At 32.4% G+C, this 15996-nt stretch overlaps 2 protein-coding genes across 2 annotated transcripts; one reads left to right on the top strand and one right to left on the bottom strand.

The window, feature by feature from the left end:
* Positions 1–257: 257 nt before the first annotated feature.
* On the top strand, positions 258–5472 carry LOC120085006 (KH domain-containing protein HEN4-like). The gene is made up of 9 exons (XM_039040821.1): positions 258–417; positions 731–1540; positions 2347–2811; positions 2965–3219; positions 3406–3729; positions 3966–4039; positions 4121–4232; positions 4822–4979; positions 5092–5472. Exons 2-8 carry the CDS (start codon positions 833–835, stop codon positions 4963–4965), a joined length of 2082 nt encoding a protein of 693 aa, XP_038896749.1. The 5' UTR covers positions 258–417; positions 731–832; the 3' UTR covers positions 4966–4979; positions 5092–5472.
* LOC120085007 (amino acid permease 6-like) lies at positions 5426–12065 on the bottom strand. Its single transcript, XM_039040823.1, has 7 exons — positions 11892–12065; positions 11552–11785; positions 11372–11465; positions 10185–10399; positions 9938–10080; positions 6359–6586; positions 5426–6029 (listed from the first exon to the last, which is right to left on the bottom strand). Exons 1-7 carry the CDS (start codon positions 11992–11994, stop codon positions 5610–5612), a joined length of 1437 nt encoding a protein of 478 aa, XP_038896751.1. The 5' UTR covers positions 11995–12065; the 3' UTR covers positions 5426–5609.
* Positions 12066–15996: the final 3931 nt, after the last annotated feature.

Raw genomic sequence — 15996 nt, 5'->3', positions numbered from 1 at the left:
TTTTAACCCAACCCAATCTAAATCTAATCCACACACACATTCTGATTAAAGTGAAAAAAAAAAGAAAAAGAAAAGAACGGCAAGCAAGATATACGTACCCGCTTTTCCTAATTCGGGTCGCCCGGAATTACCTGCACTGCATAGTTGGCTTGGGCAACCGTCCCAGATGCCACATGGCATCATCTACTCAAGTCGGGTCCGTTCGAACCCGACCCGATCAAGTATCACCATTACCGAGACAGAAATTATGCGAAACGCAAAAAACCCACTGGTTTTATTTTCTGGAATTTGAAAGTGTTTTTAGGGATTTCGCAACTCTTTTGCACTCCTCGGAGCTCAAAACCGGACAGCGTCTCGCCGGTATTTCCATTGAAGGCGGTGGTCGTCGACCTAGAATCACATAATAACCCTGCAACTGTAAGTTCTTTTAGTAGCGGACATTCTTGCTCTTCTTCAAGCTTTTCATTATCTCACACTTAAGACTTGGCTCCTCAAAATATTTGCTTCATTTGCCCAACAAGATTCGAGGCCCAATCGTTCACCCAACCCGTGCATTTGTTATTTGTTTATGATGGAAGGAAGAGGATATTATATTTTATCTGTGTTTGCGCATTCCCTTAGCTTCTAACAGAAGCTTAGCCATACAGTTTCTCAATTTTCTTGGCGCTAGGTTATTACTTTTGGTTCTGTGGTGTCAATTTTTTCTCATTTTGACAAATGTGTTTTGTAGATGCAATTGGAGCCAGTGCACTTGAGGGTATTCTAGTACAGGACGCTTCAAAGTTGTTATCGGTTTATTAATTTGGAAAGTTTATCCGTGTTAGTAGCAGGAATGTCTGCTCCATTGACTCCCTCAAAGCGATCACGTGATCGAACCTTTGTCAAGTCTAATGGGAAAGGAAAATGGCAAAAGTCATCAGGTTCTCGTTCGCAAAATCGATCCTTCAAATTGTCTCCTGGCTATGCTGTTTTTCGTGTTCTCTTTCCTGTTTCCAGAATTGGTAGCCTTGTAGGTAGAGATGGGGACGGTCTATCTAAAATTCGTGAAGAAACAGGTGTAGAAATCAGAGTAGAGGACACTGTCCCTGGATGTGACGAGAGGGTAGTAGTAATTGGAGATTCTAAGCAAGACACTGAAGTGAACCCTGAGCAAAAGAGTAAGGAAGACAACAAAAATTCTGAAGTCGAAGAGAATGATGGTGATATTGCCAAGTTGAAAAATAAGGAAGATAAAGATTCTCCTCCTGTGGAAGATGCTAAACAGAAGGAGGTTTCTCATTTGCAATTGCGAAAAGCCCTCTTTCTTGTTTCTGAGAAAATCTTTGATGAAGAACCGGAGGCAGATGGGACCGACGTTGAGGGTGATAAGCTGCCTACATTTGTTTTAAGATTGCTAGTTCTTTCTAGTCAAGTTGGGTGCCTATTGGGAAAGGGTGGCAGTGTAGTCAAACAAATGTCATCTGATAGTGGAGCTCAAATTAGAATTCTTCCCAGGGATAAACTTCCTCCTTTTGCGACAACCAATGATGAGCTAGTCCAGGTAATTTTGGAGAGCACGATTACTGAGTGTATCACAATTCTAATGTTTATAAGAAAATACCAACTCTTTTACCTTTATTTTGAACTCCTCCTCCTTTTATGTTATTTTATTTTATTTATAATTATTGCTTGTAATTCCATATCATATATGGAATCATTTTTTACGATATCTTTTTTGGAAATTTTCTGCATCTCTTTTAGTTCTATTCAACTCATTTTATTAAATTTTGGTACTTGGGCAATGTATTTGAAATGCTCAAGTGGTTAGTTTGGCTTCATTAACAAGGGATCTAGTGTGAATTTTCTTACTAATACTAGTTTGGTCATTAGTATGATTACGAGATAACTATTTTCCGAAACTTAAATTATACATTTTTGGTAGTTGAAATTGGCATCAGCAACTCATATCATTAGTTGGATAGTCATTACATTATATGAGACGTTTTGTTTAGAGTATACTATCTACTGCTTGTAAATTTTATCCCTTATACACGTCCCTAGCATGTAACAAGAAAATGATGAACTAAAAAGGAACAAGAGTTAAAGCATTTTAGGGAATACTATTGCCTGACTGCAGTCCTGCCAAAACTGCAGTTTTGGATCTAGGCAACGTTCAATTATTTATCTCATACTGTCATTGGAAAAAAAAAAAGTGGTTTAAGGAGGTGACATGCGTTGGAGTTATTGTAGCCATAAGGTCCATAATTATGTGGCTTGGATTTCTGGGGAAACACCCAAACAAAAGATTTGTTCAGTTTCCAGTGCCTGATTTTTATTTACACTTTTATGTTGATGATATGGATGCAGATTAGTGGAGGAATTGATGTGGTGAAGAAAGCTCTTGAACTTGTTTTTCAGCAGCTAATAGAAAATTCACCCAATGATAAAGATCCTGTCGCCTCAAGCAATGCTGCACAGTCATCGCATTCTTCTGGACAGTCTCTCTCTAGGGCTCGTGAATCTCCTCTGGGTAGTGGTTCTTTTAGTACTCATGGAGGCCCTTACTCTGTGCCTCGTGATGTTGGCAATTTTCATTCTAGTGCTCCTTCTCTTGCTCCCAAACAGTATGAAACCAGTATTCCTGGTCGAAGCAAACCTTCTCATGAAATTTTAAGTTATCGTTTATTATGCCCAACTGAGAGAGTTGGAAATGTGATTGGAAAAGGAGGAGCAGTAGTAAAGACTCTTCAGCAAGACACGGGCTGTGACATCAAAGTCGTTGAAGGTGCCGTGGACTCAGAAGACCGCATTATACTTGTAGCTGGTCCTGCGGTAGGGTAATAATTGCTCGAGTATTCAAATGATGGGCTTTTTATTTATTTATTTATTTATTTTAAATTTTACCAATGCTTTGTTAAATTTTCATTTATAGCCTGTTACTGTATTATTTCTCATTAATGTTCTGAGACCAATTCCACTTTGTAGCATCCAGATGACAGAATATCACCAGTGCAAGATGCTGTTTTTCGTGTTCAGGCCAGAATTGTCAAGGCTATACCAGACAGCAAGGAGCAAAACTTGGTAGCTAGGTTTCTTGTTTCCTCCAATCAAATTGGTTGTCTTCTTGGGAAGGGTGGCTCCATCATAGCTGAAATGAGAAAATCGACTGGTGCATATATCCGTATTTTAGGAAAGGAGCAGATTCCAAAGTGTGCTGGGGAAGATGAAGAAGTGGTTCAGGTTTGTTCACCAGTTGCATATGTCATACTAATAGTAACAGGATCATACAAATTTGGTTAATATTATATCATTGCAGGTTCATGCTAAGTAGTTTCCACTTATTTTGGGTATGGTATTTGGCTGTCCTTCATAATCTAGTATTTATTGAATCTAACTTTAAATAATTACTTGTCACTTTACTGACAGATAAATGGAGAGCCTGAAACCGTTCAAGATGCCATGTTGCAGATTACTACTCGGTTGAGGCATCATTTTTTCCGTGATGCATTTCCATCAGTTAATAGTCATTCGAATCCTGCATTTATGGATAGAATTCCTTCATTTCCTTCATATTTTGGAAGGAGGGAATTATCACCTCCAGGAATCTATTCAAGTTTAGGCCCTTCATTTCACAAGTTTGATGCTCTTAGTGGCATTTCTTCACTTGGAGATCTGCGGGATGATCGACCTCCTTTTCTTCATAGGCCAGGTGCTCCTCTGTTATCTGACAGAAAACCATGGAGCTCTCAGGTATTTAACTTCGCTCTTTCAATAATTAGTTTTGGGTGATTATTTTTCTCCCAAATAAAAAGTCTCCTTTTACGTTCCTGACTGGTGTTGGTCTAAAATAATGCACTGTACATATCCTTGGTTTATCCTTATAAATGCATTAAGTTACATAAGAGTTTCTCCACGAATCATCCAAAGTAAAGAATGTGACTTTCTAAAGTTGATAATCTTGGTCTCTCTTCTAAACTGTATTTCAGGGATTAGTTGAAGGTGGTGTTGGCTTGTCAGATTTTGCAGGAGCCCATCATAGAAGAGTTGCTGGATTTGGAGGGTTTGTTATCTCCATCTGCCACTTCAATTACTTTTTCTCACTTATGGAGATCAGTGTTCAATTTTTATTTTATTTATGCAGAGGAAATAATCCAGCTATTATTACAAGCACCACTGTTGAAGTAGTTGTTCCTCGAAACATTGTCCCCGTTATTTGTGGAGAAAATGGTGAATGTTTGAAACAGATTCGTCAGGTATGAACATTCATTTTTGTAGTTTAGTTCAAAAAAAAAAAAAAAAAAAGAAAAGAAATAAAGGAAAAAGATTGTTAGTATTACATATTTACTTACAAAATACTTTTGAGTAATGCACACACAAAGATGATTAATAGCTCTTGTCATTGTATGGATGCTATCTCTTTACATACTTGAATCTGATACATAAGGAACAAAGGGTAGTAGAAAAGAAAAGAAAGGAAAAAGAAAAAAAGGGAAAAACGGCCTAGACCAGTTATTTGTTGAGCTTGACCTCAATGTTTGTTTTCTTTTTAATGTTTTTGGATCTTAATACATTCACGGATGGATGTCATGTATTCTTTAGTTGCCTTTTCTAAAAGTATACATGGAATTATTGTCTTGAAGTGATTCTGATAAAGAGATCAGGGTGGAATGTAGAAGCAGTCATTTGAAAATGAAGTTCCAATTAGTAATCTATTTTTATAATAAGAAACATTTTGTTGTGTTAAAATGAAAAGTACGAAAGGAGACCTCCAATTAGTAATCTATTGACGTGTGGATATTTATTTCATAGCCACAGCAATCTCACGACACATCTTTCTTGTAGATTTCTGATGCAAAAATTACAATTACCGAGCCAAAGCAAGGAGAAGTTGAAACTGTGATTATAATTTCTGGAACGCCTGAGCAGACCCATGCTGCCCAGAGTCTTATTCAAGCTTTTGTAATCAGCGAGACCGAGTCTAGTTGATTTTTTATATTCAGGTAACTATATAGTTTACCGTATTTCGCTATTTAAATATTGTTTTACTGGAAAGCAATATACTGGCAAGTTCTATTTCCTTTGGTCTTAGTCGAAATTTATTTCTGATTGTAGATACGATGACTACTTGCTTATCTCTATGCCCCGATGTTTTGGAGAAAAGATGTTGTACGCGGAAGAGTATTCACTGCTGATACACTTTGGGGCAGTTAGTTTTTGCCATAATCTGGAAAATTTGTCAAACGCTCAGGAGCTGCAGTCTATAATATCTGAAGTTTATGGCCTTGTGACATTTTTCATATCTATATGTAAACACAGCCTAATGATGGCCATATTTTTTTGTGAAACTTGTGAGCATTTGAAAATTGTGATTCCCCGGCTGCAAAAGATGTACTTAGGGGTTCCGAAAAGAAAAAAGAAAGTATATTTAAGAGGACCAGAATAGTAGTTGCACAAGGATATTTTTATTGAGAAATTGCATTGTTTCTTTTTTCACATATCTTTCATAATGTTGAGGCTCTGCTAACATGTTGAAAATTTAGTAGTAGTTATAAATTCAAACTCACTGGACACACTAATTTACTTCTTGCAGGTGGTGTTTTAAAGATTACTAAGTTTACTACTAATCAATGCTAACTTTTGAAGGGTTTGTATGTCTTGACATCTTGGATCAAGCCTTGAATGGATCCAACAGCAGCGATGAGTGAAATGACCAAGCAGGCCCAGCTCAATGTCTTCAGCCAGATCCAAGTGGAAGAGAATCTGGGCAGTTTAGTCCTTGCTATGTACATCTCTACAGGGAAGTATACTGTCAATGGCCAAAATGAAGCTGCCCCAATCAATCCAAGGAAATCATTGAAGAATGGGAATATCATCGCTACCACAGCCGTCATTATAACATATACTGTCCTCCAAATCAATCTGAAGTAGTTAAGCTGATACTCTCCATTAAAAGGTAAGTTGATGATGTGCTCTGTTGTTATGAATTTGCTTTCTGGCCACTTTTTGTTGCACCATTTTTCCACAAACCCGTAAAATGGTTGGCAGAAGACCTGCAGGTTATAGTATTCATTTTCAAATATTAGAACATAAGCTGATTGGAGTAGCAAGATTAAACCAAGCCTAAATGGCATTCATGTTGGGGTTCAAAAATGTATACAATATGTAGGGAATTTCGATGCACTATCGATTCTAGATTTGTTCATAACTAATGCCTAGGCGAACATATCCTGAATCAATGGTGCATCAAAAATTGCTTACATATTAATATACATTTTTGTAATCATCCACAATTGGGGGGTTTTGTTGTTTTACGAGAGGGGGTCCCCTGTATTTGGTTGTCAAAACTCGTGTACTTGAGAATGTGGTTAAGTGATTTCACCTGGTAAGCACCAATTAGGTGGACAACAATGCAGACATTAGCAAGGTCAATGAGCCAAAAGGGCTCGTAGAAGCCGAATCCAGTAAGGAAATTTCCAGGTGCATCGTTTCCGAACGCTGCATATCCAACACAACCACAGAGTACGTAAAAAAGACTAGTGGTTGAGATGCCTACAAAGCTTGCCTTCTTCATAACTTTGTTTTCTGGCGGGTTCGATCTCAATGTGTCCTGTAATTCAATAGATTAGTCCGAGTTGGTGTTACATTACTAGAATAGTATTGTGTGAAGATGTGGGGCTTCCAAAATGAAAAGGACAAGAACATGGTGGGCCAAACCCACCCACCAATGGAGTTCCACATCAAAAAGTTGGTTGGACCGTCGTATCGAGTTCAAACAAAACTTTGTGATGAATCTGTGGCTAAACCCATAGAGAGAGAGAGAGAGAGAGAGAGGCCATTTTTCTTAGTGCTGGGGTCTGGGGTGTGGGGTCTGGAGACTACTTTACAGTACACTGAATATGGTCCTCACAATTCCTTCTATGGCCCATAAGGAATACCAATCCAACCCTAATTCTATCTATACAATCATAACCTTTCATATACGTAATCACTTATTTACTATTTTACCTTTCAATCATACACATATATCAATTGCCTTTTACTATTTTATAGGCTGATGGTTTACTAGAAAGAGGGGAAAAAAAGAAAAACAAAAAGAAAAACAAAAACAAAAACCTATTTGGTTCTTAGATTTTCGTTCGAGTTCACCCTTTTAGTTTTTAGTTTTAAGTTTTGAGTTTGGTTTCGGTTTAGTTAAACTCAAAATATTATAATTTTATCTGTAAGAATTTAGTTTTGTTTCAATTTGACTTCTAAATTTTAAGATTTTCAATTTTAACATCAATTTTTCACTACTTACTCTCCTTTTATTTTTAGTGTTAATGTCTTTAATTAATTTTAAAGAAAATAACGAATTATAATTAATTTTCACTATTTTTCATCATTATTTTAATTTAATTTAAAATTTTATTTAGTAATGATTTAAAATTATTTAAAAGACATTAACACCAAAGACTAAAAGTGAGTATTTAGTGAAAAATGAGATTAAAATATAAATTTTGAAACTTAAGAACTAAATAAAAAGGTAAAATTTTAACATTTTGAAATTCAAAACAATAATAAAATGAAACCAAAACTTAATGTACTTTTAAGTTGCCAAATAAAAAATTAGACACAGAATCTAAGAACAAAAATCTGAGTAATAGTGCTCACTTTTCGGTCTTCTTTTTTTTTTTTTTTTTCCTTCCTTCCCTACCACAGTAATATTCCTGAGAGCTGTTTCGGAAAAACAACTTTTCACTTTTCAGCATAAAGACAGTGCTATTTTTTTTTTTTCCCGAATTTTTGGTTTTTTCCCCCCTCCTTTTCCCCCCTTCATAGATAAACTATGTTTTTTTTGTTTTTTTTTTTTTTTTTAATTATACTTGAAATAATTTTTCTCATCGATTAGAAATCAATAATAATAATAATAATTTTTTTAAAAAAACCTAGAATATATATATTTAGAAAAGAAACTGTTAAATATTTTCCCTTTCCACATAATGAAGTATGATGGGAGCAATAGTATTACTATATTTTCTCCATCTTGCTTTTAAGGGAACAAAGGATGGAAACCTAAAAAGCTAGTTCTAACAAAAAACATTGTTTTGTCGGTCGGTCTGTGAGTGCCCATGAATTATGGGTTACACCAATGTCAGAGGCACATACATTATTTATTAACTAAATTTCAAACCCTATATCATGTCATTATTACAGCCCACTTACCAATATTCTAACTACATTCTCCTCATCTTGTGTTAAATAATTTTAGAGGAATCAAGAAGTCGAAGTTTATACAGTAATTACAATACACAACACTTTTTATAATAATATTTTAAATAATTACAAATATAATAAAATTATTATGCCATATAGTCTATCATATGATAAACTTTGAGAATTGAATATAATTTTTTTTTTAATATTTGTAAATTCTTTTGAATTGTGCTATATCTCTTAATACTTTGGTATGTTTACTATATTTGCAACTGCCTCAAAAACATAAAATCCTTCTTATATTGTGAGATCCACGATTGACCAACTTTATATACTCAATAGCTTCTTAGATTTAATGCTAAAGCGAATTTAGCTCAACGATAAGATAATTAACATGATTCTTATTTTAAAGGTTGGAGGTTCGATTTCTCATCCTTATCGTTGTAGCTTATCGTTGTAGTAGTATAAAAAAAATTGTTAGACTTAATAGCTCTACTTATTTTCTCGAACACCTCCTCATTGAGTATAATAAAAATAAAAATGTCAAGTCAACATGTCAAGTCAACGTTGTAGTGAAACCGAACCCGTGACAATTACTGAACAGCTCTTTGATTGGTTAGCCTTACTATTCGAGTTTTTTGGACTCTTATTGTTATAGTTTTCTTCATCTTTTATTTATTTGTTTATAAAAGACTGTTAATTGTTATTGTTTGTGCACACTTTAATGTCTTTTAGACATTATTCTTTGATTTTTCTTTTCAAGGTTGTCCCCACACTGTATTGTTCCTTTTCTTTCTTTCATTTTTGTTCACTCCTTTTGTGCTATTTCCTTTTTTCTTCCCATTCAAAAGGAGAATCTGTCTTTTTTTATGTTAGGAAATCTTTAGCTTAGATTACAGTTGAAGTTTCAAATCTTTATCTATAATAAGTAAGCAAAAGGAGTCTTTTTTAATTGTTATTTGTCATTTTAAAACTGTGGAAGTTAAAAGGGGCGAAAAGTAATAATAAAGATGATTCTAATAAGCAATAAGAAAATGCATGACAGAAGTGACTATGAGTGTATTTGATTCAACTTTTCAAGTATTTAATTTTAACAACAAGTCATTCTAGGAAAAAAAATCGAAGTAATTAGCAACTTCTTAAAATAGGGTTTGAAGCACTTTCAACGTGTATTTCATATAGTTTTTATCAAAAAAATTTAAATAAAATTGAGTTTTTTGAAAAACATTTTTTTCTCTAATAAGTCCATACATGTCCTATATCAGCCACCAGTTGTTTTTGAAAAATAAAATTGAGAAATACAAAAAGGGGAGACTTTTATTTTGTTTTATTTATGGTTAAATTACAAGTCTAATCCTCGGAGTTTTTATGGATTAACCCTGGACTGTTAGAAACTTTCAATTTTGTGTCTAATTGACATCTAACAATTTTAAAACTTTAAAAAACTAATTGATTTGTTAGTTATAAATTTGGATTTCATGATTAATTGAATCTTAAAACTTTCAATTTCGTCTTTGGTAGGTTCTGTGAACTTTTAAAAAATTTGAAAAGTATAGAGACTAAACGTATAATTAAGTACTTTGGAGACCAAATCAATACCTAACCTTCAAGATTGTATTAACTAAATTTGTATTATTCAATCTTTACTAAAAGGTAAAAGTAAAACTATATAAATCTTGTCATTGATAGTAACGATTTTTAATGATAGTAAAATGAAGTATTTTATTGAAATATGAATATGATCATATTAATATATAGAAAGTACCTGTATTTCAACGAGAACCATAGAGTAGGAATAAGCAAACGCAATATCCCCAAGAGCTTGGAATGCCTTAAATATTTTCTCCTCTCCTGTAACATCAACACCAATCGTCGCACCCGTCAACGTTGTTCGTACGTGTCCACCACCTTCCGTCGTCAAAATTCAAAACAAATATTATTTCAAAAGGGCGAAACAATATGATCGACAATATTCACACAATATATGTATGTATGTATGTACTTATGTATACCTACAACTCTTGCGATTGAAAGTCCAACGCCGATGGTGGCGTAGGCGAAAGACATGACGGCAGCGATAATCGATAGGCATGAGAGCTTGTGAAAGTTAGGGATCTGGCTAAGTATAAGTTGTATGGCTGCATATATTATCATGAAGGGATATTGAGAAGGGTTGCAATCTGCATCATGTCCATTCTTGTGGAAACAGTTCGATCTTTTCACCGCTCTGTTAAAAAAATTCGTTATTTCAAACGGATACTTAATTTGTGTTTTTACTTTCATATTTTAAATAAACGTATACGAAACTACGATTAAATTATTGATTTAGTTTTTAGATTTTTTAGAATTGTATTTAATATAATAAAGTGTCTAACAAGTCTTTTTTAAAGTTAAACTACATTCTATAGACGATTTTAAGGAATTTTTTTTTTTTTAAAAAAGAGAAACAATTTATACAAAATAGTAAAATTTTAATATTTTTTTATAGAAGTTGATAGAAGTCTATCAATATTTTTATAAATAATTATACATTTTTAGTATTTGTGAAAAATTTTCACGTGTATATATATTTAAAAAAAATGTAATCATAAAAATACAAATTAAACCCTGAAAATAGAATAATTGAAAAAAAAAAAAGAATAAAAACAAAGGTGAAAGTCAGAAATGAGAATTAATACTTGAAACAAAACCCAATAAAGCTTTAATACAAATTTAAAGCTAAGTAGTTTGACTTTCGATATACGAGAGAAAAGGGTAAGAAAAAGAGAAAAATAATAAAGTTGGTTAAGAATAAAGCTCTAAAAGGAGAAGTTTTTCCAAAAAGCAGCCATAAATGCAAACGGTAATCTTTTTTAGAATTCAAATCAAAGGGTAAAAAATATGAAAAAAAATGCGTTCATGTGCATTATGAGCTGTAATTTTATATCGGACATCTAATTGTCTAATAAAAAAAAACTAGATACCGTTTGAGTTGTACTCATCTTTATACAGTCTAATAAAAATTTTTAAATATAGAAAATATTTTTTTATAAAAATGATTTTTTCATAAAAAAAGAAATTACATGAGATTATGTGCGGTCAAAATCTGTCACGTAACAATTTGTTTTGATAAGTGCAGGCTAAGATTGAATCCAAATATAATTTATTGCAAAATATATAGTTAAAAAATACTAGTAAAAGGTAGAGAGAGTAGACTTACACCATGCTAATAGAAGCAGTAATAGTGTAACCAATGCTAACACCAACCAAATTACCATATTGAGCCAATCCACAAAATTTAACATTTCTACCGCCTGGAAAATCCAGTAAAAAAAACCCAACAAATTAAAAAAAGAAATTACTTGAGTTAAATTGTAGTTAACTAGGGTTAATTAATTACCCAAGTGAGCTTTAACAACATCCATATACGTATAGTTTCTTTTTCCAGTAACAGGGTCCGGAGCTCTATAACAATCCGCCAAAAGAGTGGCTGTGAAATATGTAATCATAGAGAACGCCACCAGAACCGCCGGTCCGGCCACCCAACCGAGCTGCGCTAACGCCCACGCCAAAGATAGAACTCCCGACCCGATCACCGCTGTTATTATATGGGCACTCGCCGTAACCCACGTCCCTATATTTTATATATATATATATATATATATATATATATTAACATAACCATAATTTAGTATATAAGACATTAAGATAATTAAAAAAAACGAACAAGGCTCAATTACCTGTTCGTTTCTCTCGACCATCGTCGTCAATGAAGTTCTTAACGGCAGCTTCGGGGTTTTCGTCGAGGTACATGGAGTTCTTAGGGAATTGATGTGCAGCCATTTTGGAAAGTTATTAGTAGAGAAAGATGGTTTCATGTGGAAAATGAAGAGGGGAGAAGTATGATAAATATAGGAAGCAAAAAGTGGGAGAGTTGAGAAAAGAAAAAAGTTTATTTATTTATTTAGTATTATTAATTATTATTATTTGTGTTGGGGTAGAAAATAAAGTAGAATCCAAGTCAAACAAGGGAATTCTCTAAACTAAGAAATGATCTTGAAAGAATAAATATGACCCACTTTTTCTTTCAAATTTCTTTGACGTGTTATATTTAAACCAATATTAAAATGACTCCTAATACTAATGGAATATGTTTTAAAATATAATACAATATAGTTTTGGATTGTCAAGCACTTATATGTATTTATATATTCCAAAATAAATAACGTACACACATTAGTAATAATTAGAATGGAAAAAAAGTAGACTATTTTGGAGTCTACAAGAACAATATATAGAATAAATTAATTTTTGGAGGGTCAAAAAAATTTAAAAAAATATATATGAAAAAGGAGAGAGTTAAGGTTGGTTGAGAGTTGAGAGTAGTGGAACTGTTTGATTATTGAGAGAGATATATAAAATGTGCTGCACCATCAATGGTGGATATGTTTGTTCTTTTGGGTTTGCTAAAAGGCCCTCCAATTACTTCTTTCATCAAATGAAAAGTCCCCACATTTAAAAAGACATTTTTGTTTTCGTCCATCCATTTCTAATTATTTCCCTTTTTCTCCCATTCCTTTCTCTCAATTTCATTATTGTTCCACTCCCAATCAAATTCTCTTTCAATGTTTTATTATTTCATATATGGTCAGAAGATTCTATATCATTACATACATGGAAATACACGAATTCACATTTTTGAACCTTCTTAAATGATTCATCCATCAAAAGTTGGATTTGAATACTCAATCATCTACTTTCATACTATTTTAAATCATCGATTGATCCAAAATTTTTAATTAATAGATGAATGAAAATCTAATAAATTTATATAGATTAGATTCTCAACGTTAAATCATTTTAATTCTTCACCAATCATTATTATCTAAAATAACTTGGAAAATTTTTATTATTAATTTATAGAAAAAGTCGTGATCTAAATTTGAGTAGTAAATTTGGAAGTTAGAGTTTAAAATAAATAAATAAATAAATGAAAGAAAATAAATGGATAATTGGAAATACATAATTGAAAGAAAAAAAATATAACATGTATGAAGCATTCATGTATATATAGAATTTTTTTCGAAAAAATATCAAATTATTTATAAAAATAACAAAAAAAAAAATATTGATAGACGCTAATAAACTTCTATCAGCGTCTATCACATATCAGTGATAAATTTCTATCAGTTTTTATCAATGATAAATATCGATAGATTTTTATCCATCTCTATAAATTTATATTAAAAAATATTAAAATTTACTATTTTGTGTAAATAATTTTATTTATTTATTTATTTTTAAAAATGTCCACATATATACAGAAAATAAATGTTTTCTTCTACGGATTTAATGACAAAAGTGTAGTGAAGAGTTAGAATTGAAATCAAACTTTGATAAATGAGGAAAAATATTTTAAAATAATTTAAGTAACTTATATTGAATGGTTATTAAATAAAGATAGATTTAGAACTTATATACACAACTTTATTAAAGGCACCGACTTTGAGCCGACTTGTTTACGAATAATATTTGTCCCCTCTCTTTTTAATTTCCTTCTCTAACACCACCACTGATTCTACCATGGAATTTAGGATATTATATTATTATTTTCACATATAATTACGCAAACCCTAGAGAGAAAGATTAAAATGATTAATTCTTCTCTCAGTTCTTTACCATTCTTACTGCTTAAGAAATTGATAGTAATTATGGACAATGATCATGTTTTTATCTTAACTAATCTAATTATTACCTATACTTCAAAAAATAATACTTTGAAATAAATTACTTGTATCTTTTAGATGATTGTAGATATAAATGATTTATATTCTAAATGTGGGTGTGTTATAAGAGGTTGAAATAAAGCTGAAAAATGTTGGAACGAAAATGGAGAATAATAAATAAAGATATATGCTAATGCTTTACTTTCGTCAAGAAAATAAAGAAAGTGATGGGGATGTGAGAAAAAATTAGAAAATGTGAGTTGAAATATTAATTAAAAAGAAAAAAAAGATTTGGATAAGCAAGAATTTAAGTAGAAAGAGGAAGAAAATAATTTTTGAGGTTGGGGTTTAATTTAATAATGATGTAAAATAGATATACGTGGCAGAGTGAGGAAGAGAGGTTACTTATTGATAATAGCAACAAATTGCTTTGCGGCCTTAGATAAGGGCATACCATCTGTGCCCTCAACCCAGCGGTGCACCAAAAGATATTATTTTTATCGATTGGATAAATGACTAAAATATCACTCTATTGAAAACTACTTTAAATTCATAATTCAAAATTAAAAACGATGGAAACTATTCAATGGATATTTTCAAATTACATACATTGTTCATACCTTCTAAAAAATCTCACGTAAGATGGATCAAATTAAATGGATTGTGTTAAATGATATATTATGTAATTTACCTTTTATCTATTAGTTTAATTTCATGGATCAATTCATAATTTAAGAGATTGTTTATTTATATATATATTATATAAAATAGAAATAGAAACTTCCCAAGAATCAAAATCTAAACTAGTGTCGAGGCATAAATATTTGGTATTCTGATTAATCTAACTCACTTGGGAGAGAAGAAATGAGATTTCTGTTTTCATGACTTAGGTAAGTCTTTGGACTCCTACATTACAAGGAATCGGGTTTTTAGCGACATATTATTAGCGACTATTTTAGTATTGTTGCATCTTACAATTTTTATCTCTAAATATATGACGATAAATAATTATAAGTCACAACCATGCAACGATTAATACAAATCGTCGCTGCCATTGTGCGACAAAAAAATTATATCGTCGCTGCCATTGTGCGACAAAAAAATTATATCGTCGCACAACATTTGCAACGACAAAGGAATACGTTGCATCATGTGACGAAAACTAAATTCGATGCATGCTACTTTGAGACGAATTGAGCTTTAGTCGCAGGTCTAATTAATTGAGCTGGAGTTTTGACGCTTAAGGGTTCGCGACGAAAGTAGCTTTTGTCGCAAGTTGCTATGAATTAGGGTTTATTCACAAGATTTTTTTTTCAATCTATTTCATTCACTCGAGGATCTCACTTTTTTACCCATTAGCGTCCGTTGTTCGTCTGAAGAAAATGATAGAACCCAAACAATATAACAAATCCCACTAGGATCTCCTCCAAAATAATCAACCAACAAATAAATCAACAAATAATCATCAAGTAATCAATCAACAATGGACAACAATAAACATCAAAATTTTTGGAAAACTAGAAAACAAAGAGTACACACGAATTATACGTGGAAAACCCCTTCAATGTGAAGAGTAAAAACCACAGGACTTGTAAGGAGCCCATCCTTGTCAACTTTTTTTATTATGATAAAATTGATGGAAAAAGAACCCAAATCAGTCATATAAAGATTCACTACTCATCAATACTATTGTACATAAAAGACCAACACTTGAAAGATAAAAAATAATGAAAATCATCCAATTTTATAGGTTTTGTTCGACAGCGGTGACGGACAAACCAGAGCTCCAAACAATAATCTAACCGTTCAAAACGAGACCCTATGTGTCCGAATAGGCTGTCTAAGTTTAAGTACGATTCAATGGCTCAAACTTTGGCAATCAACAACTTTATGGGAGTTATCACTGAAAAACCAAACTGCCATCTTTCTCTCTGATTTTTGCCTCTTTTTCACCATCTTTTTCCTTAGATTATCCTCATATCACATAAAAGAAAACTAGGGCTTTCAAGATGAGCCAACCTAAAAATTAGACCCAATTGGACTTAGAAAACACAAGTTTAAAATAAAGTCTTGTTTGTACAACAAGTGGGCTGGACACCCACAACAATCTTCTCCTTCA

This window comes from Benincasa hispida, chromosome 9 (assembly GCF_009727055.1).
Source record: "Benincasa hispida cultivar B227 chromosome 9, ASM972705v1, whole genome shotgun sequence".
Lineage (NCBI taxonomy): Eukaryota > Viridiplantae > Streptophyta > Magnoliopsida > Cucurbitales > Cucurbitaceae > Benincasa > Benincasa hispida.
The sequence above is the reverse complement of the archived record's forward strand: the minus strand, read 5'-3'. Positions and strand labels throughout refer to the sequence as shown.

Bases quoted from the DNA above. Each gene is read 5' to 3' on its own strand.
- LOC120085006 (XM_039040821.1), top strand. From the start codon at position 833: ATGTCTGCTCCATTGACTCCCTCAAAGCGATCACGTGATCGAACCTTT. The intron at 1,541-2,346 runs GTAATTTTGGAG...ATATGGATGCAG, and splicing joins CCAATGATGAGCTAGTCCAG to ATTAGTGGAGGAATTGATGT. The intron at 3,220-3,405 runs GTTTGTTCACCA...CTTTACTGACAG, and splicing joins AAGATGAAGAAGTGGTTCAG to ATAAATGGAGAGCCTGAAAC.
- LOC120085007 (XM_039040823.1), bottom strand. From the start codon at position 11,994: ATGGCTGCACATCAATTCCCTAAGAACTCCATGTACCTCGACGAAAAC. The intron at 11,786-11,891 runs GTAATTGAGCCT...TATAAAATATAG, and splicing joins TGGTCGAGAGAAACGAACAG to GGACGTGGGTTACGGCGAGT. The intron at 10,400-11,371 runs GTAAGTCTACTC...TTTTTTTAACAG, and splicing joins ACTGCTTCTATTAGCATGGT to AGCGGTGAAAAGATCGAACT.